Source organism: Balaenoptera borealis, assembly GCF_965194805.1.
Source record: "Balaenoptera borealis genome assembly, chromosome: 3".
NCBI lineage: Eukaryota > Metazoa > Chordata > Mammalia > Artiodactyla > Balaenopteridae > Balaenoptera > Balaenoptera borealis.
The window spans coordinates 107811129-107827169 of record NC_138866.1 but is presented as its reverse complement, the minus strand read 5'-3'; the positions used below and the strand labels follow the sequence as shown (position 1 = coordinate 107827169).

The following is a 16041-nucleotide window of genomic DNA, read 5'->3' as shown; positions in this document are numbered from 1 at the left end:
ATAACATATACATCTGACTGCATCACCCTATCTGCTTAAAATCCTCCAACGGCTCCTTATTGCTCCAGGGAAAGAAACAAGATGTCCTGAACACGGTCTACAGGGCCCTGCCTGCTGGCCCACCTCCTCTCCAGCCTCACTCCCCACCAGCACGCTCTGTTCAGCCCCCTCTGCACCCTGCAGTTTCCTTCATGTCACATTCCTCCCGCGACGGGCTATTCCATCTCCTGCGTCTTCACCTCACTCTTTTCCTCGTGAATGCCATTCGTGCTTCAGCTCTCACTCCCAACATCGCCCCCTCCGGAAGGCCCCACAGCCAGGCTTCTGTTACGCATTCTCACAGCACCACCGTATTAGCTTCCCACGGCTACTGTGACACGTCACCACACACTTGGTGGCTTAAAACAACACAGTCATTCCCTTTTGGTTCTGAAGGCCAGAAGTCTGAAATCAGTTTTCACTGGAGCAGAGGTGGTCCCTTCCGGAGGCTCTGAGGGGAGAATAGTTTCCTCGCCTTTTTAAGCCCCTAGTGGCCGCCTGTCTTCCATGGCTCACGGCCCCCTCCCCCATCTTCATAGCACATCACACTCCAATCTCCGCTTCTGTTGTCACATGGCCTTCTCTCCTGATTCTGACCCTCCTGCCTCCCTCTTACAGGGACTCTAGGGACTATTACATCGGGTTTACATAGATAACACTGTATCATCTACTCATCTTAAGATCTTTAATCACATTTGCAAAGTCCCTGTTTGCCATATAATATTCACAGGGATTTTAGGACGTGGCGATATTTGGAGGAACCATTATTCAGCGTACCGCAACCACGTATCTTTCATTCAAAGCACTTATCACCATTAGTGATAACATAGCATGCACCATATTTAGTGTGCTCTATTTAGGTCATTATTCGATGAATACTCATCAGCTCCCTAGACTATCAACTCCACAAGGATAAGAACAGAGCCTGTTTTTCTTCATTACTGGATCCTCAGCACCTAGGCCATATTCAAGAAATATTTGTTGGATAAACAGACGGGTTATTACCCAATCACTAAAAACAATAATTAGGAAGGTAAAGTGGCAACAGGCTACAAGGAAATTTTCCTGTGAACTTCCATTATGGTTTTCACTTTGTGCAATAAATAAAAACCAAAAGGGAAAAAATTATAGTATTGAGTAAGCTCATGAAGAACTTCAACCAAAACAGATGTTTCTAAGTTGATTACTCACTTAGTATCCAAAAGCTGAAGCTGGTGGTTACTATCTCTGTGAGACATCTTCAGTTTGGTGCTTTGCTCGGATATCGACAAGTCCACTCTGTTCAAAAGCTGAGAAATCTGGAAAAGAAACTTTGCTTGTAAATGTCATATCCAACCTTTTCAGAGGTAATTTCAGAAAACATTAGTGAGCTGTATTCTAGTCAATGGCATTAAATTCAATCTAATTTCATAAATGCATTTAGGAGTCCACCTCATCTCTCCACTACCATTTTCTTTTATACACACCCATCAAAAATCAAGACCAGAGGAGTTCCCTGGTGGCCTAGTGGTTAGGATTCTGGGCTTTCACTGCCGTGGCCCAGGTTCATTCTCTGGTCAGGGAACTGAAATCCCACAAGCTGCGTGGCACAGCCAAAAAAAAATCAGACCAGTAGCACTGCCAAAATATTAATCATGCACTGAGCAGTTAACTACAGGTCTCTGATGAGCAAGCCTAGCTTCTGCCCAGGAGCACTACTTCCCCCTGCTGGCATAAAATGTAAGTCATTTTTACCTTGGAATTTCTACCATCAGTGTGGTTGCTAATCACAGAATGGAATTCTTATCACTTACAAATTCCATCAAGGTCCCAGATTTACCTCCGTATCAAGTTACCAGAATATATAATTTTTAAACTATAACCTCTCTCACTCCTTTCTGCCACTACCTATCCATTTCCCTTGTCTTTTTACTAAAATGTATTGAATAATATAAAACTAGCCCTTTATGAAATGCCTTTATTTTCTGCAAAAATTCTGATGTTCAATGTTCCTTAATTCGGTATTCATGGAATAAGTATTTATCAGATCCGAAACAAAGAAAAATTATGTCTCTTTTTATGGATTTCTATATGTTTTTTACTCGGTTTGGCTACTAGAAAGCTTAGGATTTCCTTAGCATCTGTTTTCTGATCTAATAATTCTGTCCTCACATTTCTTTAGAGAAAATTATTGGACTTATTTCATTTTATTCTTTTTTTTCAAGGTTTTATAATAACTATTTTTTACATAAGTAGCTTTAGATCCTTATCAGAGGTAGCTAGCACACAAGTATGTTTAACCCAATAAATTGACTAGATACCCCATTTTATTGAACAGTCTCTCTTTAAATGAAGAATAGCGAGTAAGGCAGACACTGTAGGGAAAGTCCTAGAAGATAGGCCCCATTATGGCAAAGGAGAACTTCTAAGAAGCCAAAAAACAAACTGTGAAATGCCAAGAGTTTTGCTTTGAGAAATTAGTCTGTGAATTGCAAGGTGGAATACTCTGAAATTTATTAGCCAGCCTACTCTCTAGCTTTGTTTTAATCTTTTCCCACATATAAACTATGTGATGAGGTAGTCCATAAGTCTCATGAATAAAGTATCTATTTCCTGAACCCCAACTGGGACGAGTGCCCTGTAAAACAATGCTTTGATCACTTACCTGTGTAAGAGGTAGTTTTGGAGATATAATTTAGAATTTTTGGAACATGTTAATTGTTTGAAGAACGAGGGGAAAGAATCTTTAAAATTAGGGTTGTACTGAAAAATCTTGGCATTTTGGTCACATACTTACAAAGGGCCACTCCAGTGAAACAGAAGGAGGAAGAAGAAAAGGGATGCTTTTACCATGTTTGTGCTGGGTGCCCTACCTAGTTTCTCAGGCAAGAAAGAATCAACACCATGTTATTCTTCGATAAGAACAAATACTCACTTTCAAAAAGGTACCTGAAACAGGTCATACCTGTCCCTCTGCATCTTTGATTTTCGTTTCCAAGATCAGCTTGGCAGCTTGTTGCTCTTTGTTCAAGTGCTGGAGCCCCTCATAGGTCGTTTTGTGCTCAGCAGAGAGTCTGGCTATGCTGGCGTCACATCTATCCGGGCAAACGACAAAGATAATTCTTATCAAAGTCTTCAAACATGCGCTAAAGCTTCCTTACACACTATAAAGTTCATGACCCCACTCGAAGAAACCGCACTATGGATCGTGCCTTTTAACAGAGTTTTGAATGAATTCGGAGAGCTGCTCTCATTATGGTTTTTAAGTTAAACCACAGGGATGTTGCTTAATAAGACTAGAGATGTAACCATCAAAGCAACAAAGTCTTTACAATGCTCACGAGTACAAAACTGAACATGCCGTGAGAGCCCAATTACAAAAAAGCTTACACAGTGAGCCGGATGTGGTCTGTCGCTCTGTAGTACCACCTCCGCCCTCTCAGGTTCGGGGCCTCTTTGGATTTTGGAGGCAACTTCTACCACATTTGAAAGTACTATTCCTAACCTTCTACCAAAGCACCCGTAAGGCTGTATGCTTTGAGTGTGGTCCAGAGCAGAACGCTCTACAGCTGGCCCCAGCTGCTCTGCCCTTGAGCCTTACAACTTGGCAGTTCCAAAGGTGCCCAAAGTATCTGTGGCAGATAAGCTGGGTTATGAAGCCTCTGTCAAACCCTAAGAGCAGAGTCACAGAATGACCCCCTAGGAATTGAGAGCAAAGTCATGTCCTGTTCCAACACAATCATTCCTGCTTTGAGAAGGAGCAGCCAGCTTGCTACTGGGCTCCAGTAGAGACTGCATGCCTAAGCAGGGGTCACTGAGTGACCATGCAATCTGGGCAGCCCATCATGAACACCAAGCCATAGAGGTGGGCATACGGGCAGCACTCCGTCTTGGAGGGAAAGGGATATATAGACGTCAGGCTTAACAGTCCTAAAGGCATAAGTAAATTACAGGAGCCCAGACTCCTGTGGCCTCTATTCTTACTACTGCCACTTTCCTTCAACTCACATGGGATCAGATGAGCTTAAAATACAAATGTTTAAAGTACTCAACAATCAAAGATAGATTAACATCCATCAAGAGAACTCTAAGCTATTTTTAAAAAGCAGAGATGAAGAAAGAACAAGTGGTTAAGAGGAAAAAATGAGAAATCCTAGAAATAAGCTAAACAGTTTTCTTAATAGAGCTGACAAACATGACTGGACATGACTGAAGATAAAATCAGTGAATTAGAAGATAGTAGCAAGGAGCTCACTCAGAATGCAGCAAAGACAGACAGAGATTCAAAACATGAAAAAATAGTTAAGAAAGATGGAGGACAAATCAAAACATGAAAAAATAGTTAAGAAAGATGGAGGACAAGTAAGTCAAAGGGAGGTTGAGAAGTCCCAAAAGAAAAAATGGAGAGAATGGCAAAAAAGCAATATTTGAGGTGTGAGTGCTGACAACTTTCTAAGACTGAAAAAAGACATGCGTTTTAAAGTATTCAATGAATACAAAGTAGCGTAAGTAAAAATAAACAGAACATGGTGAAATTCAGATAACCCATGATAAAGATAAAAATTTTAAAAGCTACCAGAGACTAAAGACAAAATGACTTTTTTGACTGACTGTAAGACTGACAGCACACAATTGATATCAGAAGACAGTAGATATCAGAAGACAATAAATATCATAAGATGTTGGAGAAACAGCTTCTAAGGATTGAGCGGAAACAACCTATCATGCAAGAATAAGTACAAAATAAAGACAGTTTTAGACATACAAAGATTAAGAAATGTATCACCCACACAGCCATACTGAAAAAGTCATTAAATAATATACTTCAGTAAGAAGAAAAGAACACCCAGAGAGAAGGAGTAGGATGTAAGAAACAACAGTGAGCAAACTGAGAAAATTTTTGGAAAATTTATTGTTTTGTAGACTCTGAAGAAAGTAAGCTACCAGTTCAATTATTCCAAACTTCTTGAGTCCTTACTTGGTATTGAATCACATTTTCTCTAAGTTGAACAACTTGTTTAGGTTAATCATTTGGCTAAAATGCTATAGTCCTTTTTGGAAGTAACAGAAAAAAAAAAAGTATTAGGATAAAAAAGTGTTTAATATTGACTAAAATATTTTTTAACATTTTAAAACACAATCTGACAAACTGAATATATGCACTTTCTAAATTTCAATGTTCATAATAAAATAGACACAAGGCAACAATTATGTCACTCTCCTTCTATACTGGAAATCTTTTTTAATGTTTAATGCTCAAGGCTGGCATTTGTACAATCATGCTATAACGCACACTGTAGGTGGAAAAGTATATTTTATAAGCTTTCTTGAGGGCAATTTGGCAGTATATACCCCAAATCTTGAAACACGAATATATTTCTATGTACCTTTCAATCTAGGTATTAACCCCAAAGAAACAAAAGTGTGAGCAAAGAAAAATCAAACTAATTAAATTCTGTATAAATTCCTTAAACAGTTTCCTGTTTTAGGATAAAACAAAAATCCTTTAAAACGCTCAGAAAGAGTTGGTCCCAACCCACTTACCTCCCTGCATCATCTCCTATATTCTGTCCCCTTTTTTCCTCTGCCCTCAGCCACACTGATTACACTTCAGGGCTTTGAACTTATGTCACTCCTTCCCACTCCAAGGCCTTGACGCAGGCTGTTCTCTCCGTCTGCAGTGTTCTTCACTGACCTTTTCACCTGCTTAGTTACTATTCATCCCTCAAGCTAAGCACACAAGTCACTTCCTTATGGAAGCCTTCCTGGAGCCCACAGAGTGGATCAGGTACAGCAAGTACACACTTTCAGGATGCCCCATATTTCTCTTTTACTGAACTTCTTATAATAAACATTTATTATTATTACTATTACTATTATCATGATTATCATTAATCTCTTAATCCTTGTTTCATGGCACGTTCTCATCATTAGTCCATGCATGGCTCACTTCATTCAGTTAATTATTTTTTAATAACTGTTCCTATTCTTTTTTTTTTTTTTTAAATGTATTTACTTTTGGTTGTGTTGGGTCTTCACTGCTGCACGCAGGCTTTCTCTAGTTGCAGTGAGTGGGGGCTACTCTTCGTTGCGGTGCACGGGCTTCTCATTGCGGTGGCTTCTCTTGTTGCAGAGCACGGGCTCTAGGTGCGCGGGCTTCAGAAGTTGTGGCACACGGGCTTAGTTGCTCCGCGGCATGTGGGATCTTCCCGGACCAGGGCTCGAACCCGTGTCCCCTGCATTGGCAGGCGGATTCTTAACCACTGCGCCACCAGGGAAGTCCAATAACTGCTCCTATTCTGAATCCTGTCACCATTCCCTTGTTCTCCTTTTAAGACTGTATTGCACACATACACACACATATGCATGTGTGTGTATATATACATACATATATATATTTCTTGAAAGTATGTTATGTGTGCATTAGTTGAATTCAACTTTTACAAAAGCCATTATGTCATATGTAATATTTTGATACTTATGGTTTTCACTTATTGCTAAGATTCGACTATATTGTTATAGCCACTGTAGTTGTTCATTTTAACTACAGAAAAACATTCTACTGTTTCTTACAATTTATTTGTCCATACTCCCACTGATGGGCACTTTGGGTTATTTTGGGATTTTGCTATTGTGAACAATGCTGCTATGAACAGGCCCTCCTGTGGTACAAGCACAACCGTGTATGTCAGGCAGAAATTAATGGATCACAGACTATGGTGTATGTTCAACACTGGGAGGTAATATCAGACCCCACTAATTTATCCTCCTACTAGCAATGGGTAAGAGATCCTAGGCACCTACACCCTCTCTAATGCTTGGCATTTTCAGATATTTCAGGTGCCAATCAACTGGGTGTAAAAAAGCATATATTGTTATGTTTTAAAATTTTCATTTCAACATTAACCAATGATGTTGAATCTCTTCACAGGTTTATTGGCCATATGTGTTTCTTCTTTGGTAAGATGTCAGTTCATGTCTCTTACCCATTGTTATATTGGGTTGTTTGCATTATTCTTATTAACTTGTATGAGGTCTTTATATATTCTTGACACTAACCTTTTACCATCCAATATCTTCCTCAATTTGTAACTTCTTATTTTCTTCTTTAAGAATGATGAGCAACATTTTAAATTTTAAAATAATCAAATCTATCAATGCCTTTTATATCAAGAAGAAATCCTCTACTACCTAAAGGTCTAAAACAGGGGTCCCCAACCCCCGGGCCACAAACCAGTACTGGTCCATGGCCTGTTAGGAACCGGGCCGCACAGCAGGAGGTGAGTGGCAGGCAAGCGAGCGAAGCTTCATCTGTATTTACAGCCGCTCCGCATCGCTTGCATTACCGCCTGAGCTCCGCCTCCTGTCAGATCAGCAGCGGCATTAGATTCTCATAGGAGCGCGAACCCTACTGTGAACCGCACATGCGAGGGATCTAGGCTGTGCGCTCCTTATGAGAATCTAATGCCTGATGATCTGAGGTGGAGCTGAGGTGGCGATGTTAGGGCTGGGGAGCGGCTGCAAATACAGATTATCATTAGCAGAGAGGTTTGACTGCACAGAGACCATAATAAATCAACTGCTTGCAGACTCATGTCAAAACCTTATCAGTGAGTGGCAAGTGACAATTAAGCTGCATGTGGTGGCAGGCTTTATAGTGGCAAGTGAGTTGATGTACTTCAATTGTACAGCTGCATCTGGTGGCAGGCTTTAAATCAGAATCCAACACTTATTTTAGTCCACGCATGGCCCGCCCATTATTTTATTTACCACTTCCACCCACGCCTCTTTCCCCGCACTGTGCACTTATCTCAGTCACAGTTTTGGTAAGCCCACAAGCTAACCCTAGCCAAAACGAGTAACAAACAAACGCTGCTGGAGAGCTTCTTTGAAAAGACCCAATGATGAGACAGCAGAAGCCTCTAAGACTGCCAACAAAAAGAAAGCTGCATTTAAAAGAAAATACCAAGAGTCCTACTTAAATTATGGGTTCATTGCAACAGGTGATTCACATTCTCCAAGCCCGCTTTGTATAATACGTGGCAACCGGCTATCCAACAAAGGCACGAAACCTTCAAAACTGCTTCTCCACATGGAGACCAAGCACCCTGCATTACAAGACAAGCCTCTGGAGTTTTTCAAAAGAAAAAAACATGAACACGAAGAACAGAAGCAATTATTGAAGGTCACCACTTCATCAAATGTGTCTGCACTGAGAGCATGAAATGTGTCTGCATTGCTAAAGCTAAGAAGCCCTTTACTATTGGTGCAGAGTTGATCCTGCCTGCCGCTAAGGACATTTGTCGTGAACTATTAGGAGAGGCTGCAGTTCAAAAGGTGGCACGTGTTCCTCTTTCGGCTAGCACCATAACTAGATGAATTGATGAAACAGCAGAGGATACTAAGGCACAACTGTTAGAGAGGATAAATGAGTCACCATGGTACGCAATCCAGGTTGACGAGTCTACCAAAGTTGACAACAAGGCAACAATGCTTGTTTTTGTGCGATACATTTTTCAGGAGGATGTGCATGAGGATATGTTATGTGCACTTTTGTTGCCAACCAACACCACAGCTGCAGAACAGTCTTTGAATGATTACATATCAGGAAAACTGAATTGGTCATTTTGTGTCACTATATGCACAGACAGAGCAGCTGCCATGACTGGACAGCTTTCTGGTTTCACTACTCAGGTCAAAGAGGTCGCTTCTGAATGTGAGTCTACACACTGTGTCATCCATAGAGAAATGCTGGCTAGCCGAAAAATGTCACCTGAACTTAACAACGTTTTGCAGGATGTGATTAAAATTATCAACCGCATTAAAGTACATGCCCTTAACTCACGTCTGTTCGCGCAGCTCTGTGAGGAGATGGACGTAGAGCACACACGTCTTCTCTTATACACAAAAGTGAGAAGGCCTTCTAAAGGTAGATCACTGGCCAGAGTTTCTGAGTTACGAGAGCCGCTCCAGAGATTTTAGAAAAACAGTCACCAGTGGCAGCACCTTTCAGTGACACAGAATGGGTCACAAAACTTGCTTACTTGTGAGAAATATTCAACCTGCTCAGCGAACTCAATCTGTCACTTCAGGGGAGAACGACAACTGTGTTCCAGTCGGCAGATAAAGTGGCTGCATTCAAAGCCAAACTGGAATTAAGGGGGCGATGAGTGAACATTGGGATTTTTGACATGTTTCAAACATTAGCAGAGATTTTGAAAGAGACTGAGCCAGGACCTTCTTTCTCCCAGCTGGTGCATGATCACCTATCTCAGCTTTCAGAAGAGTTTGAGCATTACCTCCCAACCACAAAAGACCCCCAAACTGGGAAGGAATGGATCCGTGACCCATTTGTGAATAAGCCAGGTGAATCGACTTTGTCCACACTAGAAGAGGATCAACTTCTTGAGATCGCAAATGACGGTGGCCTTAAAAGTATGTCTGAGACAACTTCATATGTTCTGGATTAAGGTGAAGGCGGAATAGCCTGAGATTGCCACAAAAGCACTGAAAAGCCTGCTTCCATTTCCAACATCCTGCAGACTTTTCTGCAGTGACAGCAACCAAAACAAGATTACGGAGTAGACTGGACATAAGCAACACACTTCGGGTGTCACTGTCTCCCATCATCCCCAGATGGGACCATCTAGTTGCAGGAAAACAAATTCAGGGCTCCCACTGATTCTGCATTATGGTGAGTTGTATAATTATTTCATTATACATTACAATGTAATAATAATAGAAATAAATTGCACAATAAATGTAATGCGCTTGAATCATCCCAAAACCATCCCTCCCCCGCCCCAGTCCATGGAAAAACTGTTTTCCACAAAACTGGTCCCTGGTGCCAAAAAGGTTGGAGACTGCTGGCCTAAAAGATATCCATCTATATATTTCTATTAAAAGTTTTAAGTCTTATGTTTAGCATTTAAGTCCTTTACTCATCTGGAGTGAATTTTGTATCTGGTGTGAGGCAGGAAAAAAAGGATCTTTTTTGATATGGATAATAAATTTTCTAGCTCCATTTACAGAACAATCCCTCCTTTCTCCACTGATCTGCTGTGCCATCTATCACATATACCAAAGTCCCAGACATGTGTGGTTCAATTTCTGGACTTTCTATCCTATTCTATTGTTCAGTTTCTCTATCCCTAAGCCAACAACATACCATCTTAATTACTGTAGTTTCATAACAAGTCTTGCTATCATCTGGTAGGGCAATTCTCCCCTCCTTGGTCATCTTCAGAAGTGTCCTGGATATTTTTTACTCTAAACCCTGACATATAAACATTAGGATCATCTTATCAAGTCTCTCTGTAAAACTCTGAATTCTAATTGGAATTCCACTGATTCTAAAGATTAATTTGTGAAAACTGATACTTTTAAAGATATTAAGATTTCCTACCCTTGAATATAATACCCATTTCTATTTACTAATGTTTTCTTATCATTTCTTTTTCTTTTATAAATTTATTTATTTTATTTATTTATTTTTGGCTGTGTTGGGTCTTTGTTGCTGCACACAGGCTTTTTCTAGTTGTGGCGCGCAGGGGCTACTCTTCATTGCGGTGTGTAAGCTTCTCACTGCGGTAGCTTCTCTTGTTGCGGAGCACGGGCTCTAGGCATGCAGGCTTCAGTAGTTGTGGCACGCAGGTTCAGTAGCTGTGGCACACAGGCTTAGTTGCTCCGCAGCATGTGGGATCTTCCCAGACCAGGGATCGAACCTGTGTCCCCTGCCTTGTCAGGTGGATTCTCAACCACTGTGCCACCAGGGAAGCCCCCCTTATTATTTCTTAATCAAATTTTAAAAATTTTTCAAGAAGTCTTGAATAATTTTTGTTAGATCTATGCCTAGTTATTACACATTCTCTGATTTTATTTTAAATGGTATCTTCATTTTAAGTATGTTTGCTAGTTGTTTGCTATTGGTTTACAGTAAGGAAACTGACCTTTGTACATTGATATATATAGCCACGTTGCTAAATTTACATTAACAGATTAAGAGAGAAAAATTATCTGATGATTTGAACAGATGCAAAAAACATTTGAGAAAACTCAATGCAAATTATAAAGATTCTTAGTAAATTTGGAATGTAAGAAAACATCCTGAATCTGATAAACCCATGTTTGATTATCATCCAAAAATGGAAAACCTCTGGAGGTATTCTCATTAAAGTTGAAAACCAGAGAAAGATGCCCACTACCACAATTTCTACTTAACTGTATTGAAGATTTTAGCCTGTACAAGATAACAAGAAAAAGAGACTAAGGATATGAGGATCAGAAAAAGAAGAAATTAAATTGTCATTATTTGTAGATGATATCATTTCTACAGAACCCCCCCAAAATCTACAAATCAGAATCATAAGTGAAATAAAATAATTATTTTGCAATAATTCATTTAATGTCTCTCTCTCCTGATAGAAAGAATATAAGCTGCATTTAAGAAAGAAGGACAACTGCCTTTTTCATCACTAAAACCCTAGTGCCTAGCACATTGCCTTGCATGTAGTAGGGGCTCAATAAATATTTGCAAATGAATGACTCTAAGGAATAGTACTACGTACCATGCACTGTACAAGATACATGACATATATTAGTTCATTTACTCCTCACAAATCATCCCCACTCCACAAATGATGGTTAAAAACAACACCAAATACAGACCCTTCTTTTTAATTTTGAGTTAACAATTTTTAAGCAAAACATTATTTAAATCATATTTGGGGAAATCTGAGGTTTTAACATACCATGAAATACAAAAATACTATAGAAAGGCATTATTTTCCAATCCAAATAGAAGCTTATTGGCTAGAAACTGTCCGGTATCACTACATCAGACCAGTTCACCATCTTTACAAAGCTGTTCAAGGGACAGACTATGTTTGAAGAAGTTACTTGAAAAGGTCTCAGAATGATCCCAAAGCTCATGGCTCACAGATTTGCACTAGCTATAGCTTGGCTTCCATATTTTGTCTCACTTGGAAACACAAATACTACTACATAAATTTCCATTAAAACAGGAGTGGCTAAATATGTTCAAATATGGTACATACATATAGCAGAACACTCTCTATCCGATTAAAAAGTATGCAAGATCTGTGTGCATACTAGGAGGAGGCCCACAGTATATTGTTATGTAGAAACAAGTGGCAGAATAGCACGTAGAATACTTTGTAAAATTAAAATCCCACTGTTAGGTAATTATTACACTGCAAATCATTACATTACTGTAATGATAAGTTATCTTATAATTATGTATGAGGAAAGTCTAAAAGGACAGATACTGAACTGTTAACATTAATTACCTCTAAGAAGTAAAACAGAGCTAGGAGCTGGTGAGCCTCCACTCTTCTACTTCATGTATTTCATAGTATTTCTGACTGTTTATCACAAGCATATACCGTTTCTGTTCCTTTATAAGTACAAGGGCAGGGTAGGCAGGGGTTGCAGGGTGGCATACCAAAACCTCCCATCAGGAAATATACACAGTGAAATCAACTGTGGTCTTCTTAGGTTAGTAACAATGTATTCTCAAATGTTTCAGGAAAAAATGTATTTTTGAAAGAATAATAGAGTAAGTTACTTGTAATAATGATAGAGTAAGTAAAATGCTAACAATTGGTAAATCTTTCAAGTTTTCTATAAGTTTAAAATCATTTCAAATATATATATATATATACATGAAAAAAGGATAAGCAATATTACTCTCTCAGCTAGTATTGAATCAAAGACATCATTCTTCTCTTTTCGAGAAACACACTCATAAAAGGCAGCCTCGGGGCTCGAAGATAGCTGCGTGTGTGACTCAGCTGCTTTAGTTAAACAAGAATTTGCAATGAATCTGACCAGTTGTCCTGTTTCATCCTGAAGTTATATTATAGATGAACCGATAATGCACTTATTGCAAATTTTCCCTTTTCGGGTCTTTGGGCAGCTGTTATCTCCCAGGTACAGTTCTTGGTTGTGGCCATCAGGTGGCAGAATGACTCTATCACTTGGCTACCTGATCAATGATGGCAGGGAGGTGGTCAGAAGTCCAGAACAGAGTCCCGAAGGTCTAGCAACAGACATGACTTGGGCCACCACGCTTAGGCAGATCTTCTCTTACAGCTTATGAGATGGTGGCATATGGCATTGAAAAGGCAATGACACTTAACATAATGCCTACGTCCACCTTAGTTTATCTCTTCACATTGGCATTTTATAATCTCTCAACCTTACACAGGTGAATACAGTACAATAAGATATTCTGAGAGAGAGACCACATTCACATAACATTCGTTATAGTAAATTGTTATAATTTTCTATTTTATTGTTAATCTCTTATTTTGCTTACTTTATAAATTAAACTTTATCATAGGGATGTATGTATAGGAAAAAACATAGTATATATAGGGTTCAGTGCTATCCCTGGTTTCAGGCATCTATTGGGAGTCTTGGAATGTATTCTCTTGGGACTACTGTATCATAATCTAAGCCTCCAACATGGGTGTTATCCATGGCCTAACAAAATATTGGCATTATCAAGAGGTTTCATGATATAAAAACACATCTTACAACTCTATCAACTTAAATTCCTAGATGCCCATCTCTGCATAACCACTGATAGAGTGCTTTGGGTTTTGGGGCTTTCTTTGTTTTGCTTTCTGCTAGTTATTAAATTGTAGTGAATGACATTCGTATGAAATATCTCTAGTTCCAGTTTGATTCTCTTTCAATCAACAGCAATAAAGCTAACGTAAATTGAAAAAAAAAAAGGCAATGACACTTAAAATATTAAGTTGCTCATCTTCCATATTATAATAATTATTATATATATAATTATTGTATGTATACATCATTAAGCCCTTAAGTGCTGGCAATAATTTAATTGAATCAGACTACATAGAAATTTACATCCCAGGACATTGTCAAAAACAGCAGAACAGGGGCTTCCCTGGTGGCGCAGTGGTTGAGAATCTGCCTGCCAATGCAGGGGACACGGGTTCGAGCCCTGGTCTGGGAAGATCCCACATGCCACAGAGCAACTAGGTCCGCGAGCCACAACTACTGAGCCTGCGCGTCTGGAGCCTGTGCTCCGCAACAAGAGAGGCCGCGATAGTGAAGAGGCCCGTGCACCGCAATGAAGAGTGGCCCCTGCTTCCCGCAACTAGAGGAAGCCCTCGCACAGAAACGAAGACCCAACACAGCCAAAAATAAATATTAAAAAATATAAATAAATAAATAAAAGATTACTATTAAAAAAAACAGCAGAACATGACATATACACGCTATTATATATAAAAGAGATAACCAACAAGGACCTACTATATAGCACAGGGAATTATACTGAATATTTTGTAATACCCTATAAGGAAAAAAAATCTGAAAAAGAATATATATATATATATCTCACTGTATTGTACGCCTAAAACTAGCATGATATTGTAAATCAACTATTCATCAATTTTTTAAAAAGAATTATATTGGGGATACTAGGTTGTGTAACAATACAATAAAAATAATTAAAAAGCATATGTTTGGAAAGAAGAAAAAAAGCAAACAGAAAAAAAAAAAAAAGAAACAAAACAGTAGAGCGATCTGCCAGGAATTAGTGGAACCTAAGAATTGGATGTGACACCAACATAGGCAGGCAGCTATATAAGATATGAGGGGAAGAGATGGTCACAGAGAGCTTTGGTAAAACCATTATCATCACAGGCTGACTGCAGTGTCTGAGGACCGACATCAGTCCTAACATGAGAGGCTTCATATTGCAGGAGAAACAGACATGACTAAAATAGTCCAGCTAAGTCACTAACCAAACAAACAACAAAAACAAGCCCGAGGGCATCGGTATCCAGGATTGCTACAAAATACTACCTAAAACGTCCAGTTTTTTTTTGGCCGTGCCACATGGCATGCAGGATCTTAGTTCCCCGACCAGGGATCAAACCCGTGCCCCCTGCAGTGGAAGCACGAAGTCTTAATCACTGGACTGCCAGGGAAGCCCCAAACACCCAGTTTTTCTTTTCTTTTTTTTTAAACATCTTTATTGGAGTATAATTGCTTTACAATGGTGTGTTAGTTTCTGCTGTATAACAAAGTGGATCAGTTATACATATACCTATGTTCCCGTATCTCTTCCCTCTTGCGTCTCCCTCCCTCCCACCCTCCCTATCCCACCCCTCTAGGTGGTCACAAAGCACCGAGCTGATCTCCCTGTGCTATGCAGCTGCTTCCCACTAGCTATCTGTTTTACGTTTGGTAGTATATATATGTCCATGCCACTCTCTCACTTTGTCACAGCTTACCCTTCCCCCTCCCCGTATCCTCAAGTCCATTCTCTAGGAGGTCTGTGTCTTTATTCCCGTCTTGCCCCTAGGTTCTTCATGACCTTTTTTTTTTTCTTCTTAGATTCCATATATATGTGTTAGCATACGGTATTTGTTTTTCTCTTTCTGACTTACTTCACTCTGTAGGACAGACTCTAGGTCCATCCACCTCACTACAAGTAACTCAATTTCGTTTCTTTTTATGGCTGAGTAATATTCCATTGTATATATGTGCCACATCTTCTTTATCCATTCATCTGCTGATGGACACTTAGGTTGCTTCCATGTCCTGGCTATTGTAAATAGAGCTGCAATGAACATTTTGGTACATGACTCTTTTTGAATTATGGTTTTCTCAGGGTATATGCCCAGTAGTGGGATTGCTGGGTCATATGGTAGTTCTATTTTTAGTTTTTTAAGGAACCTCCATACTGTTCTCCATAGTGGCTGTATCAATTTACATTCCCACCAACAGTGCAAGAGGGTTCCCTTTTCTCCACACCCTCTCCAGCATTTATTGTTTGCAGATTTTTCAAACATTCAGTTTTTAACAAAAGTTGTAAGACATACAAAGAAACAGGAAAATGTGAAATAGACATAGGGGAAAAAGCAGGCAAAAGAAACTGCCTGTGAGAGAACACAGAGGTCAAATTTAAAAGACAAAAACTTCAAGGCAGCCATTATAAATATAGATGATTAAAGAAAT

At 39.4% G+C, this 16041-nt stretch overlaps 1 protein-coding gene across 7 annotated transcripts in view; it reads right to left on the bottom strand.

Moving 5' to 3' along the window:
* Positions 1 to 16041, bottom strand: part of FAM81A (family with sequence similarity 81 member A) — a 125033-nt gene that overhangs the window by 12778 nt on the left and 96214 nt on the right. For all 7 annotated transcript variants that reach the window (XM_082388172.1, XM_082388168.1, XM_082388169.1 and 4 more), the window contains exons 5-6: positions 2984 to 3113; positions 1231 to 1337 (exon numbers count right to left, since the gene is read on the bottom strand). In XM_082388172.1, coding sequence (XP_082244298.1) covers positions 1231 to 1337; positions 2984 to 3113 — 237 coding nt within the window. The remainder of the gene's footprint in view (positions 1 to 1230; positions 1338 to 2983; positions 3114 to 16041) is intronic.